This window comes from Megalopta genalis, chromosome 7 (genome assembly GCF_051020955.1).
Source record: "Megalopta genalis isolate 19385.01 chromosome 7, iyMegGena1_principal, whole genome shotgun sequence".
Lineage (NCBI taxonomy): Eukaryota > Metazoa > Arthropoda > Insecta > Hymenoptera > Halictidae > Megalopta > Megalopta genalis.
In genome coordinates this window covers 13,640,237-13,666,513 of record NC_135019.1, presented here as the reverse complement: position 1 = coordinate 13,666,513, position 26,277 = coordinate 13,640,237, and the positions used below count along the sequence as shown (strand labels likewise).

The 26,277-nt window shown below is 37.4% G+C and overlaps 8 protein-coding genes across 10 annotated transcripts in view; 4 read left to right on the top strand and 4 right to left on the bottom strand.

The window, feature by feature from the left end:
• Window positions 1-557: 557 nt before the first annotated feature.
• LOC117221821 (chymotrypsin-2-like) lies at window positions 558-2,628 on the bottom strand. The gene is made up of 4 exons (XM_033473070.2): window positions 2,198-2,628; window positions 1,741-2,097; window positions 1,423-1,655; window positions 558-816 (listed from the first exon to the last, which is right to left on the bottom strand). The coding sequence occupies exons 1-4, from the start codon at window positions 2,382-2,384 to the stop codon at window positions 652-654; spliced, it is 942 nt and encodes a 313-aa protein (XP_033328961.1). The 5' UTR covers window positions 2,385-2,628; the 3' UTR covers window positions 558-651.
• A 2,754-nt stretch (window positions 2,629-5,382) lies between these two features.
• Window positions 5,383-5,796, bottom strand: LOC117221828 (histone H4). The gene has a single exon (XM_033473078.2). The coding sequence runs from the start codon at window positions 5,736-5,738 to the stop codon at window positions 5,427-5,429; it is 312 nt and encodes a 103-aa protein (XP_033328969.1). The 5' UTR covers window positions 5,739-5,796; the 3' UTR covers window positions 5,383-5,426.
• Window positions 5,797-5,965: 169 nt separating this feature from the next.
• Window positions 5,966-6,492, top strand: LOC117221823 (histone H3). The gene has a single exon (XM_033473074.2). It carries the CDS (start codon window positions 6,039-6,041, stop codon window positions 6,447-6,449), a length of 411 nt encoding a protein of 136 aa, XP_033328965.1. The 5' UTR covers window positions 5,966-6,038; the 3' UTR covers window positions 6,450-6,492.
• A 507-nt stretch (window positions 6,493-6,999) lies between these two features.
• Window positions 7,000-8,780, top strand: LOC117221822 (putative oligoribonuclease). 3 transcript variants are annotated; one of them, XM_033473073.2, is made up of 5 exons: window positions 7,000-7,390; window positions 7,603-7,654; window positions 7,725-7,886; window positions 7,966-8,186; window positions 8,268-8,780. In XM_033473073.2, the coding sequence occupies exons 2-5, from the start codon at window positions 7,610-7,612 to the stop codon at window positions 8,407-8,409; spliced, it is 570 nt and encodes a 189-aa protein (XP_033328964.2). In that variant the 5' UTR covers window positions 7,000-7,390; window positions 7,603-7,609; the 3' UTR covers window positions 8,410-8,780. The 3 variants fall into 3 exon arrangements, with proteins under 3 accessions (XP_033328964.2, XP_033328963.2, XP_033328962.2); XM_033473072.2 differs by having other exon boundaries at window positions 7,553-7,654; XM_033473071.2 differs by having other exon boundaries at window positions 7,002-7,390; window positions 7,480-7,654.
• A 678-nt stretch (window positions 8,781-9,458) lies between these two features.
• Window positions 9,459-13,723, top strand: LOC117221820 (kinesin-like protein Klp61F). The gene is made up of 16 exons (XM_033473069.2): window positions 9,459-9,683; window positions 9,768-9,915; window positions 9,999-10,148; window positions 10,220-10,380; window positions 10,447-10,596; window positions 10,658-10,894; window positions 10,978-11,353; window positions 11,415-11,686; window positions 11,758-11,897; window positions 11,960-12,078; window positions 12,150-12,491; window positions 12,548-12,775; window positions 12,846-13,025; window positions 13,108-13,330; window positions 13,397-13,518; window positions 13,587-13,723. The coding sequence occupies exons 1-16, from the start codon at window positions 9,619-9,621 to the stop codon at window positions 13,653-13,655; spliced, it is 2,982 nt and encodes a 993-aa protein (XP_033328960.2). The 5' UTR covers window positions 9,459-9,618; the 3' UTR covers window positions 13,656-13,723.
• A 133-nt stretch (window positions 13,724-13,856) lies between these two features.
• Window positions 13,857-17,253, top strand: GPHR (golgi pH regulator). Its single transcript, XM_033473081.2, has 8 exons — window positions 13,857-14,375; window positions 14,851-15,014; window positions 15,072-15,178; window positions 15,287-15,697; window positions 15,767-15,948; window positions 16,037-16,222; window positions 16,386-16,451; window positions 16,531-17,253. Exons 1-8 carry the CDS (start codon window positions 14,334-14,336, stop codon window positions 16,729-16,731), a joined length of 1,359 nt encoding a protein of 452 aa, XP_033328972.1. The 5' UTR covers window positions 13,857-14,333; the 3' UTR covers window positions 16,732-17,253.
• Window positions 17,048-20,782, bottom strand: GCS2alpha (glucosidase 2 subunit alpha). Its single transcript, XM_033473079.2, has 5 exons — window positions 20,696-20,782; window positions 20,133-20,228; window positions 19,647-20,054; window positions 17,434-19,574; window positions 17,048-17,354 (listed from the first exon to the last, which is right to left on the bottom strand). The coding sequence occupies exons 1-5, from the start codon at window positions 20,737-20,739 to the stop codon at window positions 17,242-17,244; spliced, it is 2,802 nt and encodes a 933-aa protein (XP_033328970.1). The 5' UTR covers window positions 20,740-20,782; the 3' UTR covers window positions 17,048-17,241.
• Window positions 20,783-21,868: 1,086 nt separating this feature from the next.
• The window catches only part of kon (chondroitin sulfate proteoglycan 4-like protein), a 94,684-nt gene continuing 90,275 nt past the window's right edge, over window positions 21,869-26,277 (bottom strand). The window contains exon 12 of the mRNA XM_033472714.2: window positions 21,869-26,242. Within this exon, the coding sequence (XP_033328605.2) occupies window positions 24,266-26,242 (1,977 nt within the window). The 3' untranslated portion in view covers window positions 21,869-24,265. The remainder of the gene's footprint in view (window positions 26,243-26,277) is intronic.

The following is a 26,277-nucleotide window of genomic DNA, read 5'->3' as shown; positions in this document are numbered from 1 at the left end:
CAAACATATTCGACGAATTCCCGAAAGACGTTCAAAAATTCTGAAGCAAAATTAATTACATGCCCGAGGAGAATAGAAAAAACTGGACGCGATACGCGGCAGTCTAGAATATTCTTTGCCATTACCCGAATTCTTCTCACGATCGCGGCCATTTTCCTCTAAAAAACCAGAAACTCTGGGACTAAACAACAAACCGATGCAACTTTACAAGAACATCATTCTTTTCGAATTTATTTTGGACTGACAGGAATTCGCGCATATTCTGTGCATTTATGGTGCAAGGTTTATTCGGGAAAATCACCCGAGGCGGCACGTTCAACGATATTTCAAAACTTCCTATCGTTTCGTATTTCCCGGAAGTCCGTTTATTTTAACTAATCGATTTGTGTCGCAATGAATATATATATATGAATATGTATATTATATATATATATATATATTAATAGTGTATATATGAATATATATATATATATATATATATATATATATATATATATGTGTGTAGCAATGAAACGCTATTATAAAGAGTCGGAGGAATATACAAATATATCGATTGATTGATTGATTGATTGATTTATTTATTTATTTATATGAATACGTTATAGAAAAGTTTTTCGTTTTGCAAAATGGTTCTTGTTATATTTTATTTTTTTAGTAGTATTCTTCTGTGACTTGTTGGATCCAGTCTATATAGCCAGTTACTCTTGAGAATACGCCAGGCCGATTACTAGGGCAATTCGCGTCTCCGTAGCTGACAATTCCGATTTGAACAGGAACATTATTTTGGTACACGATTAGAGGACCACCACTGTCACCCTGTGAACGAAAAGGGAACTTTTAAAACATCTATTTTCGGTTCGCTCGATACACAGGACTGGCGGACGCCGATTATTCAAAAAACGTCTGTATCGCGTCACGAAAAAAACATCTGTATGCGTTACAAATATCACAAACATTTGAGATTGTTATACATTCAACTTATTAAAATTAAGAGTTTCATGTAATTAGTATATGTTTAATACAAACAGATAAATCTAATAAGATACTAGATTAGCATACTTTTTCAAATAATATGGAAACAACGGTGTTAAATTTTCTTGTAAATGACATCTTTCGTGTTAGAGTCTATAACAATAACTTATACTATATATAATATAGAGAGGATTGGGAGGGAGGATATAAAAGGATTGGGAGAGCGGACCTGGAACTCGCCTGCCTGGCCCATAGAAAGGGCTGTCAGCCTGCCTTTGTAACCCTTGGACGCCCATTTTTTTCTGGGCTCCCACAAGATATAAACCTAGTAATATTAATGCCCCTATCCGTTCGCGGAATTAAACTGATTGATAATGAAGGCAAAAGCTTCGCAGTGTAGTAATTAGTAAACTGTAGAATGGTTTTCGGGGTGAAAACGCGAAATGTTACCTGACAAGCGTCCTCTCCGTAACCGGCTGCCGTGCACACGTGTTTAGTCGACGTCACGGCCCAGCTCTTTACGCATTCGGAGTTCGAAATGATCGGCAACGTGGCGTATTTCAACGAACTGGTTCCCACGCCTGTGGATCTATCTTTCCCCCATCCGATGACGATACCGAATTTCCCGGCAAAATCATTGTTCATGCTGTTGCATCCTGGCAAGCTAATTGGCTTGATGCTTTCTGAAATGTAGCGATAATAACTCGAACACATTGGCCAGATAACTGGTAAAAGCGAGACGAGCGATATAAATTGTATCTCTCTTACGTCCAAATGGAATATCCCGCGGCATGTAGAGCAAACCGACATCATTTATGGTTGGCTTGTAGGCTGGATGAAGTGCCCCTATTTCGGTCATCATAGAGATCCCAGGCCCTTGGTAGTAATTGTAGCCCATGCCGGATTTATCGTTGACGCCAAACAGCACGAAGAATTTTCGCGGTTCTTCGGCAACACAGTGACCCGCTGTCAATACCCATCTGCGAGAAATAATTGTTCCACCGCATTGACTAACGTATCCTTCGCCTATCAACCGATGGACCACAGCCATAAACGGAAACTGATTCTTCCTCGCGTATTTTCCTCCGGTTATCCTGTCCGTGTCCAAGTCATCCGAATAATTTTCTGCGAATTAAAATTGCAGCACAGATTAGAATAGATTACAATAAAGTCGAATTCTTACGGTTCCTAATGCTTCTTCTCTGTTTTATGATTGAAAGCATACCTTCGGCCGGCACAGAAAAGAGACCAAGGCTGCTGATATTTTGATGATTCGAACGACTGTTGTTGATAGCTTGGTCAGGTTTGTCGAGGATTCGTAAACTGTTCAACAGCGGACTGCACAACACATTGCTGCCGACGGAGACGGCAACGACGAGGAGGAAGAGCGATCTTACGTTTGTCAAGGTCATCTTGAACTGTGCAAATTCTGTGCATCCTGGCTTCTTATATACATCCGTCCACTCTGTACTCACCCTACTACAGAGGGTGGAAAAGCAACGGTACCTGTCAAGGTAAGGGGTGCACAGAGTAAATCACAAGAAAGTAGAGACAAAAGGTCCTTTCCTATTTAGTTTTGTGGAATTTCGAACATTCTTTGGACCATTTTCAAAGAAGGAACACGACTGGACGTCGTTCTCCTTGTTACAATTTCTTGTGATTAATGGCTTTGGGACTACCATAAGGAGTCGACAACGTCCCGTCTTTTCGAAATCTTAAAAGTCACCCTCCCACTTACCGAGACACAAGGGCAATATCAGCCTCTTCATCTGTATACACATAAACACGAAACTTCCGTCATGTTTTTGGGTATCTTACACAGGTAAAACTCGCACCAACAGAACACTATGCTTCACAGACGTGGCCTCGACGTGTAACGGATGGGCTGATGGTGAAATGTAGTTCCAAACTTCATCTGACCGTCATCAGACCGTCTGCGCGAGTTCTTTCCTGACCTCCGTACTAAACTAAAAGAAGGATGGGATTCTACTTATTCAGGATATTTAAAAAAAAATTATTTATAACATGCCGAAATGGTTAACTGGTGATATTGAACAAAACGGATTTACGGCAAAATATTAAGATTAAAGTTTTGTATAACTAATATATAAAATATTAATTTTTAATACGACAACTTTTGATTTAAAATGTATTGTGCTAATGAACGTTATTGTTAGAAAAATATTGTTCGTGTATTTTCAGTCTGTAAGAAATAGCGAATCGTTATGCAGAATAAATGACATGATACCAGAATCATGCACCTTATATACAGCAAAACATAAAGAGATAGTATTGTGCCTGACTATTAATGCTGATGATTACATATTTCGTATATTGACAGGTGCTATTTGTATTAGGTCGAGTTATAAATAACTTCCGTTCTTTTATCTCTCAGACATTTATTTTGTTTCCTTTTCACTTACTTTTTCTTGTTTTTTTATTCAATTTATTTTGTGAAAGCAAAAATTCATTTGTTCGGGTGATTCATAGTGGGTAAATACGAATAATAGATTCTTCTTAGCTGCGTCGGAAGTGTCGCATATTACAGTGGTTCACGAAATTATTCGAAAATTAGTATAATTTTGACTTCTACGCCATATATTTAAATAAATATACATTGAAGGGAGAAGGTCCTTTATGGTATATTAAAGTAGAGTATATAAATGTCGAAATACGAAAAGCTTTCGATTTACATAGCATAAAACGTTTAAAAAAAAATATAAAAAAACATCGAATTTTCACGCTGCATAAGTATTCAAACGCCTTATAAAATTAAGTTGGAAAGTTATAAAAATAAATTTTTTTAAAAGTATTACTACTTTTATACTTCTGTCGTTTAAAATATATTTCAAGATGTTTGACATTTTAAAAATTATTATTTATTTATGATCGATGTCGTTTTATATCATTATTTTACACGATTTTATGATCTGTTTCTCGTATGTATTTTTTGTTGCAACTTGTATGACTGTGTAAGATACGTGTAAATATAATTTGTTATCTTAATCTGTTAATGCATCTGAAGAAATTTGTAAAATTGGAATGTATTTTTGTTTAATTTTTCTCATATTAAATAATTATTTGCGGGTAAATGGGCCAAAAATGCATTCTAACTGTCCGTCTCCATAAAGTGAATTCGGTCATGCAAGTTGCAACAAAAAAAGTACATACTATAAAGAAATCATAAAATTCTGTAAAATAGAGATAATAATTGTTAAAATATCAAACTTCTTGAAACATATTGTTAAACAATAGATGGGTATAAAACTAGTAATGCAAATTTTTAAAAAATTTACTTTTATAACTTTTCAACTTAACTTACTTGACCTTGACATAACCATTGACTCCAAACATGAAAACGAAATATGAAATTATTATCCGTCGGTATCTCAATATCTAAATATTTATTTTTTAAATATTTATTTATTTATTCGTCTCTAAAGACGAATGCAATAAAATGCAGTGCTACACCATGCAATAAAAAGAATGGAGAACCATGAGAACTCTGGAAAAGATGACTTTTGAAAAAACTACTTTTTCTGTCGTATTATCAGATTGGCCAGTGATTCCTCGGATGGGATGCAGGGTCTCGGTAGGAAGAGTGAGAGAAGCGAGCGGGCACATGTAAGCGAGACATGGAAAGATAAGGCGGGGTTCCAAGAGGTTTGGGAACGGTAGGCCCGGTTTATTTTCTCAAACGATGTAGGCACATCGACGTTCCGAAATTCTTCTTCCGAAATAAGGAATTTGTCGTTCGTGAAAATCGATTTTTCAGCCACTTAACAAAGGATTGTCCCATTTTCGTTATCGAATCTCTCACGGCTTCTCCCTACTCGACGTAAATGCTTAGACAGAAATCGATTTCTCTTTTCCTTTGTCGAATTGATTTTTCGTCACTCGGTGGCCCGAGTCGTGGAGGTTACTGACACTTACATAATCTTTGGCTTTTTTAATATACATAACACGATCTATTCACATACTTCACACTTATATTTCAGTTTTAATTTAAATACTACCATTCAAAACTGCATAAATTTTGATATATGTTGTCTGTTGCTAAATAGGGTTTTCTAGAATTTCCGGGTCACGTGTTCTTGAAGCATATCGAAATTATTGTTAGAAGAATACTTTTAATTCCCATTCTAAAAACTTATCATTACCATTCATTTTATAATATACGATATATAATATGCGATATTATATTATTATATATATATAATATGCGATAACATAATTAAATTAAACAAATTCCAATGAAAGAGATAAGTAAATGAGGAGCGGATGGAAAGGGTCTGGATTAATCTGGATTAATCAACGTGTTATACACATTTAGATTGTATTTATGCTCCAAAAATCTACTTGATACAAGAAAAACTGAAAGTTGCCATACGTTTAAACAATTTGTTGGCCCTGAGAAGGGCCGATTGTATTTTTTTGTTTTTTGACGATATTCTTTAACCTCCAAAGCCGTACAGTGTTCTGCCTTGTCGTTTCAAAGCGTACACAACATCCATAGCTGTTACTGTCTTTCTTTTAGCGTGTTCAGTGTAGGTGACGGCGTCGCGGATAACGTTTTCCAGGAATACCTTCAAAACGCCACGAGTTTCTTCGTAGATCAAGCCGCTGATTCGCTTAACACCACCTCTTCTTGCCAATCTGCGAATAGCTGGCTTGGTGATGCCCTGGATGTTATCACGCAACACTTTTCTGTGCCTCTTGGCACCTCCTTTTCCCAAACCCTTTCCACCTTTTCCACGTCCAGTCATGTTGTATTGGAAAGGTAATACGACTGTGAGGTTCAACAACGAAATTAACTCAAAAATCTTCCGGCGTCCGTTTATATGTTCCTACAACCGCGTTCCCCTACCACGTTGACGACCGTTACAAAATGCGGGCCATCTGCTCGCAGGTTTATCCCCTCCATTCTACAATGGGCCAATCCGCTGCGCCCAGCCGGCACCTCGCAGGCCATATAAGCAGCCGTATTCTGGGTCCGATCGCAATTTACTGTTGAATTCTCCGCGGAGTACTTTCTACGATTCTTTGTCGATACACGTCTCAGCAAGATGGCTCGCACCAAGCAAACAGCTAGGAAGTCTACTGGTGGTAAAGCTCCCCGTAAACAATTGGCAACAAAGGCCGCCCGTAAAAGCGCGCCTGCAACCGGAGGTGTGAAGAAGCCCCATCGCTACAGGCCAGGAACTGTGGCCCTCCGAGAAATCCGTAGATACCAGAAAAGTACCGAGCTTTTGATCAGAAAGCTACCCTTCCAACGACTTGTCCGTGAGATAGCTCAAGATTTTAAAACCGATCTCCGTTTCCAAAGTTCCGCTGTTATGGCCCTGCAAGAAGCCAGCGAAGCCTATCTCGTTGGTCTCTTCGAAGACACCAATCTCTGTGCCATTCACGCCAAGAGAGTAACCATCATGCCTAAGGACATCCAGCTAGCACGACGAATTCGTGGAGAGAGAGCTTAAGCTCCTCTGAGCATGATCATAAACAAAAACGGCCCTTTTCAGGGCCACCAATATTTTACCGAAGGAACGTACCTCAATTCACTATTTTGTTACCTCTCAACTGACGAACTAACAGAGACGAAAGAATAAAGACAATTATAAATGTTTAGGTACAACTTCACTCCTTTGCAGTCCGAAATCTTTCCTTTTTTTATTTCTTCACAACTATCTATAACATCATACAATCAGCATTATTTGAATATTGTGTCTGCTCCAGACATTTCCTGGTTCGACTATTGGTAATAATTCTTACTACTAGACTGCGGATTTTTATGCAAAATGAAAATTGTCTGTATTCATAGCAAGAAACAGCTCTTAACAAACATTTATTTATTTTCTTAGTATGTTCATGTGCAAAACGCGCAATACAACAGCTGTTTTGAATATCATCTATTCATGTTATAAATGCATAAAATCCGTAATTTACTTATTAAAATTACATGTTTGAATAAATTGATTTTATTTGTATTCTATTAACATATAACGAACTGCTTTTACACAGAAGTTCTGCAAATTTTTTGCGTAGACAAAAACTGTTATAAACCATGTACACTTCATATTTGTTAACAACTATTATAAATTTTATTTTAATTCAAAATTTGTTAGCATTTAGTAGTTAAATTTAGCACTGTAGTGATGTAAACGTTTTACTGTTGAAGATTAGATATTGTGGAATGTGTACACTATGTGTGTGTAGATAGATACAAGAAAATGCGTTATTTAAACAAAATCTAACAGGAGGTTTCTCATACATATCGTGATTGTGAGAAGGGATATGTATTTCGTGACAGTGGTTCCTGACATCGCTTCTACTAAGCTTACAAATTGAAGCCACTAGGTTATTTAATTGTGGAAAGTGCAAATTGAATAATATTAAGTAAATAATCAATTATACTTTCAAGGTAAGATACATTTTATGATGATTTTTGTTTTTTATTCGTACAGTTCTATGTATATTTCATTTATTTTATATTTTTATTCATACGAATAGAAATTTGAGAGGTTATAGTACAAACCCATGTATTTACTTCGCATCAGGAACATAATCTCTAGTCAATCTTTAGTCATTTTAGAACAGACTTCTGACCAGGCAATTTTATTTGAAATTTTTAAGAAGACGAATGGCAGGATATGAAGACACTTACATTGTTTGGATAGATACAGAGGTACATCATAAAATACCCTTTACTCGTTTGAGTCTTTCGCTTATTATAATATATATATTTTTACTCTCAGTTAACAGGTTTGGATATAGAAAAAGATACTATTTTGGAAATTGCTTGTTTAATAACAAACAAAGATCTAAACATAATTAGCAAAGAATTTAATGTTGTAATTAATCAGTCGGATGAAACATTGAACACTATGAATGAATGGTGCATAAAACATCATGCGGAAGTAAGAAAATATCTAAAAGAAGACAAAATTATTTTAATTGAACTTCTTTTTGTACAATGATTTATGTGTATATGTTTAGACAGGATTGACAAATGATTCAAGATTAAGCAAAATTAGCTTAAAGGAAGCTGAAAAAATGTTACTTGATTTTTTAAAGACATATATCCTAAAAGGAGTTTGTCCATTGGCTGGCAATACAATCTACATGGATCGTATATTTTTAAACAAACACATGCCCTTAATCAATGCTTATTTACATCATAGAATCATTGATGTAAGCACGATTAAAGAACTTGCCAGGTTGTATTATTCACATCTATGTTATTTATACATTTTAATTACAACTATGTTATTTGAGTATAATATGAAATTTATTTGCAGGAGATGGTGCCCTGCAACTTACCAAAATGTGCCTAACAAACAACAATGCCACAGAGCTTTGGCAGATATACGAGAAAGTATACAAGAACTAAAATATTATAAGGAGTATATATTTACTAGGAGCTTTATTTTCTCACTCTAATCTTAAATGAACTGAATCAGTTAGTAAAAAAATATTTGATGGCTAGTTGCAAGAATCATGTTTTCAATCTATTTTATTTATTGATTTACTATATTCCGTTTAAGTCGGGAAAATATTAGAAGATCTTAGGTATGAATTAAAATGACCATTGCATATCAATGCTGTTTTATGATTGTATAAGACTTAGGTTTCAAGTGAAACATAATGCATTTTACATTAGTTACGAATATTTCATATGTAATGATACATAACACATCACAATTTGTTGCATAATTATTTTTACAAACTGTACTTAAAAAATAATACGTTATTAAATGTTATATATTAAATATTAATGTGTTATTAAATAAAAATCGTGATAAATATATAAATGTCTTATTTTCTCTCCAACCATTGATATTTTAAATGAATGTATATACACACACACATTATTCTAATGCAAAAAACGTTTTCAACTATCATAATAATTTTAATTTTTCATTTACAATAACTGAAATACATAAAGTATTTAGGTGAAGTGAATATATAAAAATTCAGTTATGCATGTGTAAGATAACAAAGAGGATATAGGATATCCTCGTGGTCATTGCCTTTCCTAGTGTGTACAATTACATCATGAAATGCTGTCATCACATAGCGGTAAACGCCCGAACTAAATCTCTCTTATCAAAATGCAGAGTCAATATTATATAAAAGAACAAATGACAACGTTGCGAAAACCTAATTATATATTTGTTCTTGGAAGTTTATTTAATTATTTTATTAATTAATTATAGTTTGTGTTATTGTGACTTGTCTTCTTCGTACAATATCGATGCAGCAGATTCTCCTGAACAGTTCTGTGGAGAAAATATAAAGCTTATTTCTTGGTTCATACAGCGCTTATTTATTATTTAATTATATATTTATTATTTAATTAGTCCGTGGCAAACGCTCAAATTGTTAGCCTATTACTGACAGTCGATTTTGGCCACGTACTAATTGGCGCTATACGCAGGGTCGCCTAAAAACATTTGTATTTTTTTAAAGCGATACAAGCGGTCTCTATCGGCATTTGGACGAAGAAGGTTAATTTAAATTTTTCGGTTAACACCGCGAAGAAGCTTTTTTCCATGCGAGACAGCGTATTATTTTGCGAATAATAAATAAATGTGTGAATGGAAATAATTAGAGAGTAGTTGAAACGTAAGAAACATTTATTCCTTGAAGATGAATGATAAACGCAACGGGAAAAAAGTGAGAAAACAACATATACAAGTCTTCGTTCGTGTCAGGTAACTGTTTCAATTTGTTGTTCATTAGCGATATTTTACTTACAAGTGTAACGTTACTATTGATGTTATTTTGTTTTACGACAGACCGACGAACGATGCTGAAAGGGCTGGAAAGTCAGTGACAGTGGTGGACACGGTGTCTAATAGAGAATTAGTTATCCGCGAAAAACCATGCGATAAACGCACAAAAAAATTCACTTTTGACAGAGTATTCGGGACATTTTCAAAGCAGGTACGCTGATATACATTTGATGTTGAAAGTATGTAACAAGTATTGATGACTTATTTATTTGGCTATTTATGACAAATTCTCAGCTTGAAGTATACAATGTAGTTCTTCGACCATTGCTGGAAGAAGTTTTGGCTGGATATAATTGTACGGTACTTGCTTATGGCCAAACAGGTACTGGAAAGACCTTTACTATGGAAGGATTTGATAATAATCCAATGCTAAATTGGCAAGCAGTAAGTACAAATAATCCTTGCTCTTTCTGTCTGTTATATATATTTATAGAACATACATATTATCTGTTCAGGATAGTAACGTTGGGATTATACCACGCTCTTTAAGCCACTTATTTGATGAACTCCGTACCTTAGGAGTGCAGGAGTACTCGGTCAGAGTCAGTTTCCTAGAACTCTATAACGAGGAAGTGTATGATTTATTATCTGTTAATGATGGAGCAGCAAAAATAAGGTATCTATATCATCTATACTTCTCTATGCTTTCACTTCATTAAATATATTGTTTGTGGTTAAAAAGGATATATGAAGATTCAACCAAAAAGGGAGCAGTGATAATAAATGGTTTGGAGGAAGTGACTATATATAATAAGAGTGATGTATATAAAATCCTTCAGAAAGGATCAGAAAAACGGCAGACAGCAGCTACATTGATGAACGCTAATTCTAGGTTTGTATGGAATTTTATTAATAACTTTCGCTCATCTAACAATTTTATCATTTATTTTCAGTCGATCTCATACAATATTTTCCATCACCGTTCATATAAAAGAGAACACCATTGACGGTGAGGAGCTCTTGAAGACAGGAAAATTAAATCTAGTTGATTTAGCGGGTAGTGAAAATATTGGAAGATCTGGAGCCGTTGATAAAAGAGCAAGAGAAGCGGGCAACATCAACCAATCTCTGTTAACCCTAGGACGAGTGATAACGGCACTTGTAGAAAATACTCCGCATATTCCTTATCGGTAATATATCGTCAAGTGTAGAAACATAATGCTCCCTCGGCTTCATATTATGGTGTACATAATATATATTGTATGGTCTTCAGAGAATCAAAGTTAACACGATTGCTTCAAGAATCGTTGGGAGGCCGTACCAGAACCTCAATAATCGCTACAGTGTCTCCTGCTAGCATTAATCTTGAAGAGACATTGTCAACTTTGGACTATGCACATCGCGCAAAGAATATTACGAATCGACCAGAAATTAATCAAAAATTTTCAAAGAAAGCATTACTTCTAGAATACACAGAGGAAATCGAAAAATTAAGGAAAGATTTATTCGCAACCCGCGAACGCAACGGCGTATATTTGGCTCCAGAAGATTATAACGAAATGCAGTCATTGATAGATTTTCAGAACAGAGAAATAGAAGAAAAATTGAATCATATTAAAGCACTGGAAGACACTTTGCACTACAAAGAGGTACACACAAAAATTCTAAACGTATGTTATTATCATTTGTTCATTGAATCTTTTATTTTAGCAAATATTTAATGATTTGAAATCGAAAAATTCGATACAAGCGAATGAATTATTGAATAAGAAGGATCAGCTAGAAACAACGGAGCATTCATTAATGCATGCAACATCGCGTCTTGCGATTTCAGAACAAGAAAAAGAAGAACAGAAACATCTTGTAGAAAAACACGCATTAACTGAAAATGTTCTTCTATCACAAGTTGGATCAGTTTTGGAAGTCGTAGACACGGCTACTACAGACGTGCAGAAACTCCACGATAAAATTTTTCGGAAAATGTAAGTGTCTTCTTCAGTACAGAAACCAAATGACTGGTAATATATGAAAAATTAATGGCACGCGTTCATAGGCAAACAGGACAACGGAACAGTTCTCTTGGACAACAAACTAAGCATAGTATCAAAGAACGTTGCAGAAAAGTTGAAGCTGATGTTTCAACGCATGCAAAAAATATGACAGAATTCTGTCAATCTTTGGGTTCCTATATCAGTAAGTATTATTTTCTAACGGAAAGTGATACAGTTTGAAAATAATTTTTTTTCGGTTTCTAGATGAACAAACGCTTTTCTTGGAAGAACGTATTAACCAATCTTTTAAAGATATTTCCGATAATTGTATTATTCCAACTAAAAGTGTAACGGATGAATTGACAAGACAGACAGAAGATTCCGTAAGTGATTATTTTAATGAAATTCATTCATACGTTTTGCATTATCGGGAACGCATTATATACTTTTTCAGCGTTCGAAATATCAAGAATGCCTTGAAAAAGAACTTGGCATTGTGACTACTATGACTGAGCAAGAGTGTAATATAAACAACAGTTGTTCCATTAAAGCAAAGAAACTACAACAGGTGATAGACAATAAAATTGCTGAACATTTAAAAAATTTTCAAACCAGTATCTCTCAAAGAATCGATAATATTACAACAACAGCTATCAGATCTTTAAGTTTAATTTCACAATCGTCAATTAATGAGCGTCATCGTTTAGATAATATTGTTCAGGATATTAGGGGAAATATTGAAGACATTCGACAAAGTCAAAATGGTATTATGGAGAAGGAATTCAACTTTGCAAAGGTATGTGCTTTTTCAAATTTATGAAACGTCATATTTTGAATGATTCGAACTTACAGATGATGGAGGAATTACAAAAAAGTTTCTACGAGCTACAAAGCGAAGATAAGGAAATTCATTCATCCATTAGCAATAAATTGAACAATGTTGATGAAACGTGTAATGTTATAAATGACGAAAGTACAAATGCATGTAAAATAAAGACAGAGAAAGAAAATAATATACAAGTGAAACTCCAGAATGACTTAGAAATAATTAAACAAATGGTCTCGGAAGAAACAGAGAAGGTAATCTACACATAGGTAATCTGTAAACTTTAATTTTTTTAATTGTATAACTTAATACTGTTTCATATAGATGAGCAGAATATCACAAGATTCGGTTGCTGAAGCTAAAGCACTAATCAGCGAATTTCAAGAAAACCTAAACAATAATTGTGACACGTTAGTTAAATACCAAAATTGCGTAAAATATTACATGACAGAAATACAACGAAAAATGAAAGAAGATGAAAGCCTTATTTTAACATTAATTAACGTAAGCTTCATCATTATACAAATTTATTATAATTATATGCTGTTATTGTTTATCCTAAATTTTTATTGTTTATAATTTGCAGGATGTATATACGATAGTTTTTAATGCAGGTAACGAACGTTCAAGATCCTTAAACAGTTTGAAATCAGCGTTCGTAGAAGCTTGCACCGCAATTAATGAAACACTGGATCATGAAAATCTACATCTCGGTAATGAGAATAGTAAAATTATTGCAGAATTGCAAGCAATACGTGACCGAGTTGAAAAATTCTTCGTTGAAGATTTATATCGTGATATTCCCACAGGTATATATTAATTCTTCATTGATTCATATTTAAAAGGTTGTGTGCTATTTTCATTGTAAATTATAGGTCAGACTCCTGTGAAGAAAACCTTTCAATATTCTAAAATTCTTGCTAAAACGTCTCCGCCAGAGCGTATACTTCAAAGGTATAGAGAAACACTGATGGAATTAAATACTGAAGAAAATGAAGTAAGGGTTTACCTTATCCCTTTAAATAACCCAGTAACTCTATTCACTAAAAGCTATGTTTTTTCCAGCAAATCTCATCTTTAAATAACAACACAACTATCAAGGAATCTTTGAAGGAAAATTCGTATGAGGGCTGAAGATATGTAGCTCGAATAATTTTATTATAATTGTATTATAACTATTATAATCAGTACGATAAATATTATTGGTCGCGGTTGATTTTTTGAAACGGCCCAGTTTTGCGCATACGCTGGCGATTGTGGCGCCTCTTGGGATGAAATCAAGAAACTTTTCTCAGCTCCTGTACAACGCCAATTAGTCCAGTGGCAAAACGCTCAAACCGTTAACTAAAATTGACTGTCGGTAATTTTGTTTACTAGTTTTAGTGTTTTACCGCTATGCTAATTGGCGCTGTTTGGATTCTAAACAAAGAATTAATTAATTACATCTATAAAAGAAAAAATATGTAAAAAAACAAGAGAAATTGAAACAAAATCTTTAGACTTATTTAGCATATTTATTATAATTTATAAGTTTCTTGCAAATACAAGTATTAAAAACAAAATGCAAAAATGTATTACTTATTTTTAGGCTTTAAAACTTTTTATTTCGATTAATTGATTAAGCATAACTTAAGTCTGATTTTCAGTGAATGAAACATTAGAAAAACGAAAAATGGGTGTGCGTCGCATGTGGCACTTTTCGTGACACCCATTACATTGCCCTGTGGATTGTTTTTATTATTGTGTTCTGTCAAATAGTAAGATAGCAATTCGACGCTTCGCGATGCGAAGTGTATGCCACGTGGTTAAAACATGGGTTTGTTGGAGGATACGTTCGTGATTCTTGTTACACAGGTGTAAATTCATTTCCTCTAGTATTTATATTTATGCCGGTACTCATAGACGTTACACAATTAGGTTATGAACGATTAATTTTCTGCATTAAGAGGGAACAACAATTGTAACCGTTGTCACACTTGACGATGCATTGTTTTGACTATAAATAAAATGTCTAATATCTGCGATATTTTAATTAAAAAGTTCAATCATATTTAATACTGGTCTTAAGATTTACTGCAAACTGAATTTAGCATTACGATAAATTCGACGTTAATGTATTAAATAAGATTGCAAATTGTACTATTTACATGTAATTTACGCTGATTGTATTAATACTGCCGCAATAAATTGGTGGTTTCAAATTGTGTGGTTTATTTTACAAACTGCTATACATTTTCAGTTAATCTTGTGTAACTAGATTGTGTATTGTCAAGTTTAACAATTTTATGTCTGCGGATCTTTCCGTATTCATTGATGTTACGCATTCCAGATCATCTTCTTCTTTGGAGGATGGGTATTTTTTGTAAAGAAATTATTTCGAGATTACGAAGTCCATCACAGATTAGTACAGTTAATTTTTTCCACGACATTTTCATTGTCCTGTACTATGTTTGAGCTAATTATTTTTGAAATAATAGGAGTCCTTGATTCTAGGTAAGCAAGTGTTATCTTGTCTGTAGAATCATATCTTTTATACCAAATTTCATTTAGTTCTAGATATTTTCATTGGAATGCTGGTCTCTATATGCTCCTATTTATGGTAATCGTGTTGATTCCATTTTACATAGCATACTTTATTATCAGTAATATAAGATTTGGTATGTATTAATTACGAACGATCATTAGATTACGAATGTTTCTGCACAACAGCTTGGAGATCTGTATCGATAACCGATATTATTACTGATTCTATGTTTTTCCTGCAGTAAGACTGAAATTAATAAGGCCATTAACAGTCGTTGTGTATCTCTTTTATCTGTATCTATTCTGGAAAGTGGGAGACCCATTTCCAATTCTTAGTCCAAAAAAGGGCCTACTGTCTATCGAACAGGGTGTTAGCCGAATCGGAGTAATTGGAGTTACTGTAATGGCACTGTTATCAGGATTTGGTGCTGTAAACTATCCGTATACCTCTATGGCTTACTTTATGAGACCTGTAACATATACCGATGTACAGGCCATAGAGAAAAGATTGCTGCAAACAATGGATATGATTGTTGCCAAGAAAAAAAGGATAGCACTAGCAAAAAAGGGAGAAGTTGTAGGGCATACTGAGGCACGGTCTAGACTTTGGGGCATGTTGGGCCCCTTAAGTGGCGCTAAAAGCAATCAAGAAAGTACGTTTTTAATGGTTTAATATTCTTGAAGAATCGAGTAATTTGTTACATAATAGAATGAACATTTAGGTATTAAACAGTTGCAAACGGAAGTGACTGCTTTAGAAGAATTGTCTCGGCAATTGTTTCTAGAAGCACATGATATTCAGAATGCGAGGGAGCGTTTGGAATGGGCGGCTACTTGGCAAGGAAAATATTTCAATGTTTTGGGATATTTCTTCTCTGGTTATTGTACTTGGAAGATATTTATTGTAAGTGTTAAGATTGATCAATCGAAGGGCTATATGGGATGCTTCAATATGTATGTAGTTTGTTCATGTGAAAATTTTCATTTTCCAGTCAACGATCAATATCGTTTTTGATCGTGTTGGCAAAAAGGATCCTGTGACCAGAGGAATTGAAATTGCCGTTCACTGGATGGGATTTAATATCGACGTTACATTTTGGTCACAACATATTTCATTTTATCTCGTTGGCTGTATTGTATTAACGTCAATCCGCGGATTATTATTAACTCTTACGAAGGTATGCTCAAGAAAGATCTGTTTATTCTGATAGAGTGGTCTTTGATATTTATTAAGTATAACGTGTTATGTACATGTTACATTAACATTGTATCGATACGTCGTTGGATTATCAGTCTTAGAAATTCTTATTAGGCGGCTGATCTTATTTCTTTCTATTTCAGTTTTTTTATGCTATATCGAGTAGTAAATCATCGAATATTATTGTACTTATACTTGCTCAGATAATGGTAAGAACTACTATCTTCTCTACTGCTAATAAATTGTAGAAATGCTTGATAACGAATATTATGTTCTGTTTCTTTCTAGGGTATGTATTTTGTATCTTCTGTACTTTTAATGCGGATGAATATGCCAGCGGAATATCGTATAATAATCACCCAAGTTTTAGGAGAATTACAATTTAATTTTTATCATAGATGGTTCGACGTGATCTTCTTGGTATCCGCATTATCTTCAATAGTGTTTTTGTATTTAGCACATAAGCAAGCACCGGCAGAACGTGTTTAACATAATAAAACGTTTTTTTAATAAAACACAGGCATGTCTATGTATTTCGTGTTCACCGTTTCTTTGGGTGCAAGAATATTCTACGACTAAATCAATTTTTGGTTCGGGAATGCATTTATAGACAAAGACGGAAAAAATTGCGAAATATATAGGCAATAGAGGATTCGATATGTTAAGAAAGAATTTAAATATTTTTTTAGAAACATGTTTATGACGCTTCTATTTCTAATACATTTAGTTATTTTATCAAAGATGACGTTTATGATTATAAGCTTTAGCGGTTGTATAATGATTTTTGTTCATGCCAACCACTCGATTAAACAGAAAAGATCTTTTTAATTCGCTAAAGTAATATAAGTATGCTGTTTACATAATATCTCTAAGTTGTATTTGCTCCATTATAGTATACAATGTCCCCTTGATCACAGACAGCTGAAAAAAATGCGCGGATAAAAAGAAAACTGGCATTATTGTATAATAACTAAGATTACGATGAATAAATCTGTGACTTTAGGAAATTAATTCGATTGTCCATTCTTCTCCCATATTTACACCTGGCTTACGTACGGTTAATACGTTATTATTTGGATTGTATTTGGCTTCCAAAGTAACTTTTTTTAGAGCTAAAAGAAAAAAAGAAACGGTTCGCATTTAATTTATGAAATTCGTCAGTTCATATATATATGACATATAATTACTTACAGCGTGATGTTAACACAGCCGAAGTGACTCCGCGAGGTGGATTCGCAATGTCCACCCTTTCCAACCAGCTTCCCGTTACATACGAAGCTAATTTATCTATAAATGTCGACGTTAATTTATTTCCGTCTAAACTGAGTTTCAAATATAGATATTTTCCATGGCGATATTCAAAGCTAGACTCGTCATCAATGTACAGCGTCCCGTTAGCTTTGCCATCAGAATCGGCGATGACTATCAAAGTGTATGGATCGTTCTTCATCGGGACCGTGCTGCGACGTATTCTCATTTTGCGTGGAACTATAGACCCGCCTCGTTGGAATACCGGAATCTTATGAAGGGTCACAGGGATGGTAACGGATCCTGCCTGGCGATAGGGCTGCATGGTGTCAACGTCGTACCAAGTAATTCTTCCCTCGCCAGGGAAATATACGTTAACATCGGTAACGGATGGTTGAAAGACTGGATGTACGAGAATAGAGTCTCCAACGAGTACTTCATCATCGATAGTGTACGTATCTATTTCAGTGGGATAGTGTGCCCATAAGGGTCGTATAACTGGAGTGCCGTTTATTTCGTGTTCTCGGAAGAGCGTGTACCATAACGGTAAGTACGAGTACCTCATTCTGAATGCCTCTCTGACAATTTGGAGAGTTTCCTGGTTGAATGTCCATGGCTCACGACGCTTGGTCTCAATGTGAGAATGTTGACGGAAGAAGGGAAGCCAAGCTCCAGCCTGATTCCACCTGATGAACAATTCTGAATCTGGGTTCTTGAAGAAACCTGCAACATCTGCTCCACAGAACGACATCCCAGCGACGGCCATACTGAGACACATTGGGTAGGTTATACGATAATGGTCCCAATCGCCCGTGTTGTCACCAGTCCACATGGCCGCGTAACGTTGTGACCCAGCGAAAAATGATCTTGTTAATATAAATGGTCGCAGGGTGCCCCCAGATCTTTTGAACAAAGCATCGTATGTAGTCATGTGTATGCGAAGTCCATTGATGTTGTGGAGACTTCTATGCTCCCAGCCACCATAATGCACAAGGTCTTTGGGCATAGTAATTTCGGGACCATTGAATACGCTTGGCTCGTTCATGTCGTTCCAAATGTACACGTCGTTGGTAGTTCCATGGAATTTATCTAAGCTGTACTGACTTATGCAGTATTCCTGCACTTTTGGGTCGAAGAAATCCAAGTACGAAGACGATCCTGGCCAGCACCAACCTTCGTAATCCTTTCCATCTTTTGTCTTCACATAATATCCCATTTTGGTAGCGTCATTGTGAATGAAATAGTTTGAATCGCGTTTGATATGCGGATCAATGATGACTATCAGTTTTCTACCCTTTGCAGTCAAATTGTGAATCATTTCAATAGGATTAGGAAATTTGCGCGCGTCCCAAGTGAAGTACCTCTTGCTGTCGGTGTATTCGATATCCAGCCACATAGAATCCAATGGTAAATCGTGGGTATCAAAATTGTCTGCTATTTGCATGACATCGTCTTGATCATTGTAATTCCAACGACTCTGATGATAGCCCAACGTGAACATTTGCGGCAAAGGTGCAGTGCCCGTGAGAGTGGTGTATTGCCTGAAGACATCCAAAGGTCGAGGGCCCAACAAGAAGAATGCATCCAGAACACCATTCTCAGACATGAAGTGAGCATCAACTTGAGACTGTTTGACAGAGCCGGATACATAATTTACAATGCTTTCTACGACATTATTATCAGCGCTTGACAAAATGTCGACCCACGTTTCCGCAGCGTTGTGCCAAAACACGCCGGTTGTCCTTTCTTTGCCATGAGCATAGAGAACAGGTATTGCTCCATAAATTGCCATTCTTTCATTGACTTCATATTCGAACACATCCAAGTTGTACAATCTGTACGGATGAGCTTGTTTTGTTGATTTTAATGCGAAAGAATCAGCATGCTCCGGTATACCATATGCATGTTCCGCTCCAGGGAAGCTGAAATCCAATGCTATCGCTTCCGGGCCAAAAGGTTTCGAGTCGTGATGGGTCTTGAAGTTCTCCTCCCATGCACCAGGATCATCTTCTGCTCCGTCGCCCGGGAATTGACTGGTGTTTGTATTTTCAACATTTTCTGCATTTTCCTCTTGTTCCGGTTTACTGTTGAAGAGTAAAAATAAGATTGTTAGTTAAATAGGTTTCAACGTATCGAACAATTCTTGTACAACATACTTAGGCTTTGCACGATGATGCTCGAATCTCATGAGACCCCTAGCATTTGCAGATACAACTAGCACATCTTGAGAATACAAGTCTACCCTAAACGGCGAAGCATATAATATAACTTTATTTGCTCCACTCTTTACGGTCACGTGATCCACAGTTTTCTCAACCAAAGTTAGTTCGGCTGTTTGAGGCTGATCCTGAAGTGCATTTTCAGGCTGGTATCTTGGGTGTAACAGATTCTTTTCATTGATGTGGAGCCTAAATGTATTGTCCTTTAATGCAGTTAGCTGCAGTACATAAAGAACACCTGTATCCTTGTTAAACAAGTCTGCAGTTACACTATATTCATTAGATGTAACTGTATCTATTAATAGTTGATACGGTGATTTTCCAGGTTCAACTTTTCTGCAGCGTCTATTGATACAATGTAAAAATATATTTAATCGTACTTTACATAAAGAAGCATGTAGCTATATAGGATAAATATATTACCTGCAGAAGCTGCTTTGATCACATGTTTTGAACGTGTCTCTATTTACTGCATTCACAAAGAGTGGAGAACAGACTAATAAGAACAGTAATCCCAACCTGTAATATACGTTTCTAAATATGTGAGACATTTTTGTACGACAGTGGTGGTAGTCGAAAGTATCAGTTTTAAGAACATCTACAGTGTTTTATATCAGATAAAAGCAAGGAGGTATGAAAAAATACTGGTATTATGTCAACCTAGTAGAACGTACTTTGTAACGTTTCTAAATTACAAAATTCATTGTTAAACGAGTTTAGACGGACAATATCGATGCTACAAAGAAATCATCGAAAGTAAAGTAGCACCGCGTGTCGTACTGTTCGAAAAAAATTGCTTATATCAAAAACGATGTTATCATGGACACGTCAGCGTGATCGTTATTCGGGTACGAAAATAAACATTAAAAGAGTAAACATTACTGGTAACTTTTCATAATAGAACGTTCAGCGAAATTAGTATTTCCAGCCGGAAAATATCAATTTTGTTATTTTGAAGGTTAAAAGGCCGAAAATAATTAACTTACCGCACATACGAAGCCATGTTGAGAAGTAACAACTTTCGCTGCATACCACATTCTTGCTAATTCGAACGAAATATAATCGAATTTTACAGATGGAGCTTCACTCGTTCGATTTGTTTTCAGCAAATTATCGCTTTTGAACGTTATAAAACACATACAACTGAAATTGTTACAGAGAATGTTTATTGATTTACCTTTTAAACACTTTTGTTTGCCGAAATATCTGGTTGTTCTTTATTTTCTCGAAAATATGACGTTCTTGAGCAGAGATACAGAAGGAATTTTCAAATTTTAGCGGGCTGGAATTTGAACAGGCTGACCCATGGACCTGAAGGGCAGAGTCTTAGTTCATAAATACCCATTTGTTTGTATATACGATATCGACGCAATAGATTCTCGTGAACAGTTCTGTGCCCTCGGTTTAGATTTGTATACTCTAATTTTGCCATAATTAGTTTTTTAAGCGGCCTCTCATTGTGGCGATTGTGGTGCCTTTTATGGAGAAAAAAATAAAGCTTAATTCGGTGCTCGTAGAGCGCCAATTGGTGCAGTGGCAAAACGCTTAAAGTGTTGGCCAAAGTCGACTGTCGATAATTTGGCTAACAGTTTCAACGTTTCGCCACTAGCCCAATTGGCGCTGTACGGACTCCGATCTAAGCTTTTTGGTGCAGTGGCAAAACGCTTAAAGTGTTGGCCAAAGTCGACTGTCGATAATTTGGCTAACAGTTTCAACGTTTCGCCACTAGCTTAATTGGCGCTGTACGGACTCTGATCTAAGCTTTACTTTCTCTTCACAAGAGGCATTACAATCGCTGCAATGTAGGAGCGCTTGAAAACGTTAATTATGGCAAAATTAAGCAGCAAAAAGTAAACCAAGAGCACAGAGAATTGTTCAGGGGAATTTGCTGCATCGATATCGTGTAACAAAACCAAACGACAACAATGCAAAATATAATTAGTTGACATAATGGTTAATCAAACATGAGAGAGCAATTAATTACGTTTCGCAATGCCGTCTTTTGTTTTTATATACGATATCGACATGTAAATTCGATCTACGAATTAGAAAATATTTTTGAAATGCGATATAGTCCGAACCTCGATCGAGCGATTATCGGTAAGCAAAACTGATCGAATGGAAAAATTTAAAAGGAATGGTTGCAAATGATACATACCTTCTTTAAATAACATCGCACATTCAGTTTATTTGAATTACAAGAGTAATGCGTTCAGTCGGCAGGGAAAATACAGTCCTATGTATGTATAACTATATATTACACAATATAGAAGTTTGGCACTCGGATCGGTTCACTTTTTGGGGATGGTAAAAAAGCCTAACTGTTCGGTTTCTAGCATATTCATTAATCAACAATGGATCTTCTGATAAAAATTTGCCTCTCTTCGATTTTCGTACGATCGGAACTATTACATTAATGCATATGCTATGAATTCATGAAACAGTGTCTTCTATGTAGGAGTGTACATATTTCGTATATTTATATATATTTATAATATTTATATATATATAATATTTATACATATATATATATACATATATAATATCTATATATATATATATAATATTTATATATATTATAATAATCTTCGCTATTATTATTATCACTATATTAACATCGACGTTAGAGCGTTTCCTTAATTACAGTTCCCTAGGGTGTTAAGAAGTCGTCGTTAATTAAGGTCACTGTGAGTTTGCGCAGGCCCAGAAGACGTTAATATCCGCCGAAAGATCGACGAGCGCAAGAAGAATCGATCCGTTCTCGGTATCGAGACAATACTATCGATCGTTCGAGTGTACGGCAAGTTAAATGTTAATACTGGATAGAAAAACCGTGAAAATCATTGCCCGTTCGACAGATGATGAATGCGGCGAAGAAAAGAAGTTCCACAATCGAAAGTAGACTAATTAGCGGTGAATGGTTTCAAGATCTTGAAAAATTGGCCCACGATCTGATCACGATGAGAAGAATCGCTCCGAAAAAACATGGACGCGGGAAAAAGCAAGAATTCGCACTTGCTCCTAACAGGTGCACGGTTCGCCATAATATAGTACATATGATTTTGAATAGAGCATCTGAACCGGTAAAATTGTTAAATATTCAAACGTTTGCACTCGTCATCGGATTTCGCGAACGAATATTTCTAGCGTGGATAATTGTTTTTGTTCTGTTCGACGGGTTAAGAATTACGTGAAGGAAAAAGGCTCGTCGAAACGCAAACGGGAATTATCGAGGGATGAGAGTACGTCGCGGGTCAGTAGAAATACGTGGGAAACGTGTAAAAAGATATGTGCAAAACTCGTAGTGTTCCTATTGTACGGGGCGCGTCTAACGCGCGCATTTACGCCATTACAAAAGTCGCTTTATAATTTCTATACATTTCTCCCGGGGGTGTGTATATAAATCTCAAACACGCACTCCACCTTGCAGTCATTTCCCTTTTTCTCGTTTATAAACGTTAGGTAATTATGTATAATGTTTCTGCGCCTGATACTCTGTACAAACGTTCCCGACCATCGAGCTAAACCGAGTAACGGAAGTATTCAAATCTCTTCCCGCCTTTGCAGGGTGCGAAATTCAAATCTCGGAGCGTATAAAGACTCGTTTTGCTCTCTCTCTCTCTCTCTCTCTCTCTCTCTCTCTCTCTCCCGCCAGATGATCAATCGATATTTTCAATAAATAAAAGGATTAACAATCATTTGTGAAGCAACGACTATAAATCGTGATAATTTAAAACAGAATCGTTGTGTCCGAATATTTTCGTTACTCGGCGCACCTGTAAACGTTGGTTCCCGTTTTCAGCGATTCGACCGCAGTGATTCCCTATCGAGAGAAGCGAAGTACCATATACCGTGGAACACCGAAGGAGTAGAAATATTCTGATTGACGTAGTTTCGGTCGAAACGAGCACCGGAAACGAACGCGTCCGGACAGAGGATGCTTCCGATACGACACCGAACCAAGAGGAAAGACAGCAGCGAACCTGTCTTCTCGTTCTGACGAAAAGGTATTCTTACAAGACTTGGTAATCTCTTAGGCACATTCGATCCATAATAGCGACTGACTTAGTAGTTCTGTATACTTGCTTTATAGTCGGACCAAAACAATTCCATCTGCCCACGAATACCGAGGAGATCAACGACGATCGACCGACGAATCGTTTTGCCCCGATTACAATCTCCTCCGCGTCGCGGATAAGCTACAGTACTACACGAGATACACTGCTATTTGGGACACGTATAGTCATCGTTCCCAACAGATTGTTCTTTTGTACAAAAACGAAAGGAAGAACGAAAAATGTTGGCGGAAACTCTGATCCCAGATTCGCGAGTGTTCTTGCTCCGTAAACAAGAGCTTCCGCCACGGTTTCGCTATAAAATCGAGGCTTCCGGTACACATATCCCCGTATCCGCAGAGTCACATCTCTTTAGGCACATTAAGACCATGATAATCGACGACTAGTTCTCGCGCAGTTCGTAAGAAAAACATAGTCTTTCGTAGAGTGGAGGAAGTGTTACGGCTTTGTTCGCAGGGTCCGCGAACAGCCCTCCTTTTGCTAGACCCAGTACTGGTTTCTTCTTAACAAGGGGTTGTTGGTCCTCTGAGTGGTGGCCGATGGACAGGGCAGGTCCGACGTGTCGAAGCTGCTCCATTCGTCGCCATCCGCGACGCCGTAGGGATACCTGGCCGAGACGTCCACCTCGGAGCCCGTGATACTCTCAAGCGGACCCAGAGGTATTACCTTGCACGGAGGTAGCGTGGACGTCATGGTAGGCAATACCGGCAGCGGTGTGCTGGCGGCAACGCTGTTATGGTCGTTCGTGAAGCGCTTTAAATGGGGCGTGGTGGGCATCAAATGGTCCGGGGGTCTTGGAAGCGGCATCACGCCCACCGCCGGCGTCGTTTCCGGCTTCTCTTCTTCAGCGTGTTTGTATCTGTTGTGCCTGCACCTGATCGTGACGATCACGACCACGCCCAGCAGGAACACACCCAAAAGCATCCCCAGGATGAGCAAGTAGTCGTTGCTCATGTTCGGCGCAATTGCCATTTCACCCTCGTGGCCCACCGGATCCATAGGTCCTCCCAAAGTGATGTTGAACTCGTCCAAGTCGAGCTTCACACGGAACTCGAACTCCCCGACCGCGGGTTGGAAGATCGAGGCTGCCAGAACGAACGTGAAGCTGTCTAGCACCCCGTCGTACTCCATGGTGGGGATTTTCCTGCACACCAAGTACATCACACCGGACACCACCTCCTGGTGGGAGAACTTAGCGACCTCTTTCTCCCGGAACCCTCGCTTTTCACCAGAAGACGAGGAACTTCGGATGATCCTCTTTATCCTGCCAAATTTCGGCTTCTTCAACACGGTGTAGACGGGATTGCTGTTCGTCAGCTTGGCCAGGGGAGTGGCGTCCATGTGCTGCAGAGTGATCCGAGTCTTTTCTCCGGCTAACGCCACCATAGGCTTCATGATCATCAAGGGCGCCACTTTGATCTCGACTTTGATCTGCTTCTGCTCGAACCCGCTCAATCTCGCTCGCAATTCCAGACTGTCGTTGGACACCGTCATGTCCGTCTGCATGAACATTACGCTCTTCGAGAGCAAGTCCGTCTGCTTGAAACTGGCCGCGGCGCCGTCCCTGACGTAGAGCACACCGTACTTAGGATTGCTGGTGACCTCGTAGACAACCAGTTCCTGCCTCGCGTTCGTGTCGAGCTTCACGTTACTCTCGGAAATGAGCGCGACGTTCGAGCCCTGCTGAAGGCTCACCGGACCGGAGACCGTGACGTTCAGTTTGATGGGTTGAACGTAGACGTTGAAGACGTCGTACTTGTGATTGAAACGGCCGTCCCACACTCGGAAGTAGAACGAGGTCGCCTGAAGGGGCCCGTTGTGCTCGTACACCAGTCGACTGGAATCCACGTCGTGCTGCGTGAATTTGTCCACCTCTCTCACCTCCGACACGTTCTCGTTGAACGGTAGCAGCAACAAACGACCATAAGTAGGCGCATTGATCACGTCGTATACGATTTCTTCGGGAGGTGTGTCCGGGTCGATCGTCAGCAGACTCTTTCTGGTTATGGTCTGGTTCTGGTTCTGGACCACTTTGATGGACGGCGCGTTCGTGACCAGTCTGAACGGCTCGTCGTTCACCGGCCCGATGTTCACCGGAATGCTGGTGTTACAAAGGAGGATGTGGCCGGGCGTCAAGTACAACGAGAAATTGATGCGGTCCTCCAACGTGTCCGAGTGATCGTGATAGTAGGCGATCTTTCCACTCTCGATCTGCGGCTGGGAAAAAGTGGTCACATTCAAGTCCGGCATGATCATCACGTGACCATGACTCGGTTGACCAACCAGCCTCGAGAGCACCACTGGGTTCGAGATGCCCGCGTGGGTCTGAAGGAACGACACGATCCCGGAGATGTTCATTATCACCTGAGCGGAACTTCCCTCCTCCACCCACACGTTCTTCGCCGTGATGTATCTGTCCAATCCGCCGCTGGACACGGAGATGTCTATTTGAAACACCTGCAATGTGGAACGTAACAGTTAACGGACATTGT

Bases quoted from the DNA above. Each gene is read 5' to 3' on its own strand.
- LOC117221821 (XM_033473070.2), bottom strand. From the start codon at position 2,384: ATGACCTTGACAAACGTAAGATCGCTCTTCCTCCTCGTCGTTGCCGTC. The intron at 2,098-2,197 runs GTATGCTTTCAA...TTTAATTCGCAG, and splicing joins CTTTTCTGTGCCGGCCGAAG to AAAATTATTCGGATGACTTG. The intron at 817-1,422 runs GTAACATTTCGC...TTTCGTTCACAG, and splicing joins ACGGAGAGGACGCTTGTCAG to GGTGACAGTGGTGGTCCTCT.
- LOC117221828 (XM_033473078.2), bottom strand. From the start codon at position 5,738: ATGACTGGACGTGGAAAAGGTGGAAAGGGTTTGGGAAAAGGAGGTGCC.
- LOC117221823 (XM_033473074.2), top strand. From the start codon at position 6,039: ATGGCTCGCACCAAGCAAACAGCTAGGAAGTCTACTGGTGGTAAAGCT.
- LOC117221822 (XM_033473073.2), top strand. From the start codon at position 7,610: ATGGCAGGATATGAAGACACTTACATTGTTTGGATAGATACAGAG. The intron at 7,655-7,724 runs GTACATCATAAA...TTTTACTCTCAG, and splicing joins TTGTTTGGATAGATACAGAG to TTAACAGGTTTGGATATAGA. The intron at 8,187-8,267 runs GTTGTATTATTC...ATTTATTTGCAG, and splicing joins ACGATTAAAGAACTTGCCAG to GAGATGGTGCCCTGCAACTT.
- LOC117221820 (XM_033473069.2), top strand. From the start codon at position 9,619: ATGAATGATAAACGCAACGGGAAAAAAGTGAGAAAACAACATATACAA. The intron at 9,684-9,767 runs GTAACTGTTTCA...GTTTTACGACAG, and splicing joins CAAGTCTTCGTTCGTGTCAG to ACCGACGAACGATGCTGAAA. The intron at 9,916-9,998 runs GTACGCTGATAT...ACAAATTCTCAG, and splicing joins TCGGGACATTTTCAAAGCAG to CTTGAAGTATACAATGTAGT.
- GPHR (XM_033473081.2), top strand. From the start codon at position 14,334: ATGGGTTTGTTGGAGGATACGTTCGTGATTCTTGTTACACAG. The intron at 15,698-15,766 runs GTACGTTTTTAA...ATGAACATTTAG, and splicing joins CGCTAAAAGCAATCAAGAAA to GTATTAAACAGTTGCAAACG. The intron at 16,223-16,385 runs GTATGCTCAAGA...TTTCTATTTCAG, and splicing joins TATTATTAACTCTTACGAAG to TTTTTTTATGCTATATCGAG.
- GCS2alpha (XM_033473079.2), bottom strand. From the start codon at position 20,739: ATGCAGCGAAAGTTGTTACTTCTCAACATGGCTTCGTATGTGCG. The intron at 20,229-20,695 runs GTAAGTTAATTA...CGTATATTACAG, and splicing joins AACATGGCTTCGTATGTGCG to GTTGGGATTACTGTTCTTAT. The intron at 17,355-17,433 runs GTAAGTAATTAT...TTTTTCTTTTAG, and splicing joins GGCTGTGTTAACATCACGCT to CTCTAAAAAAAGTTACTTTG.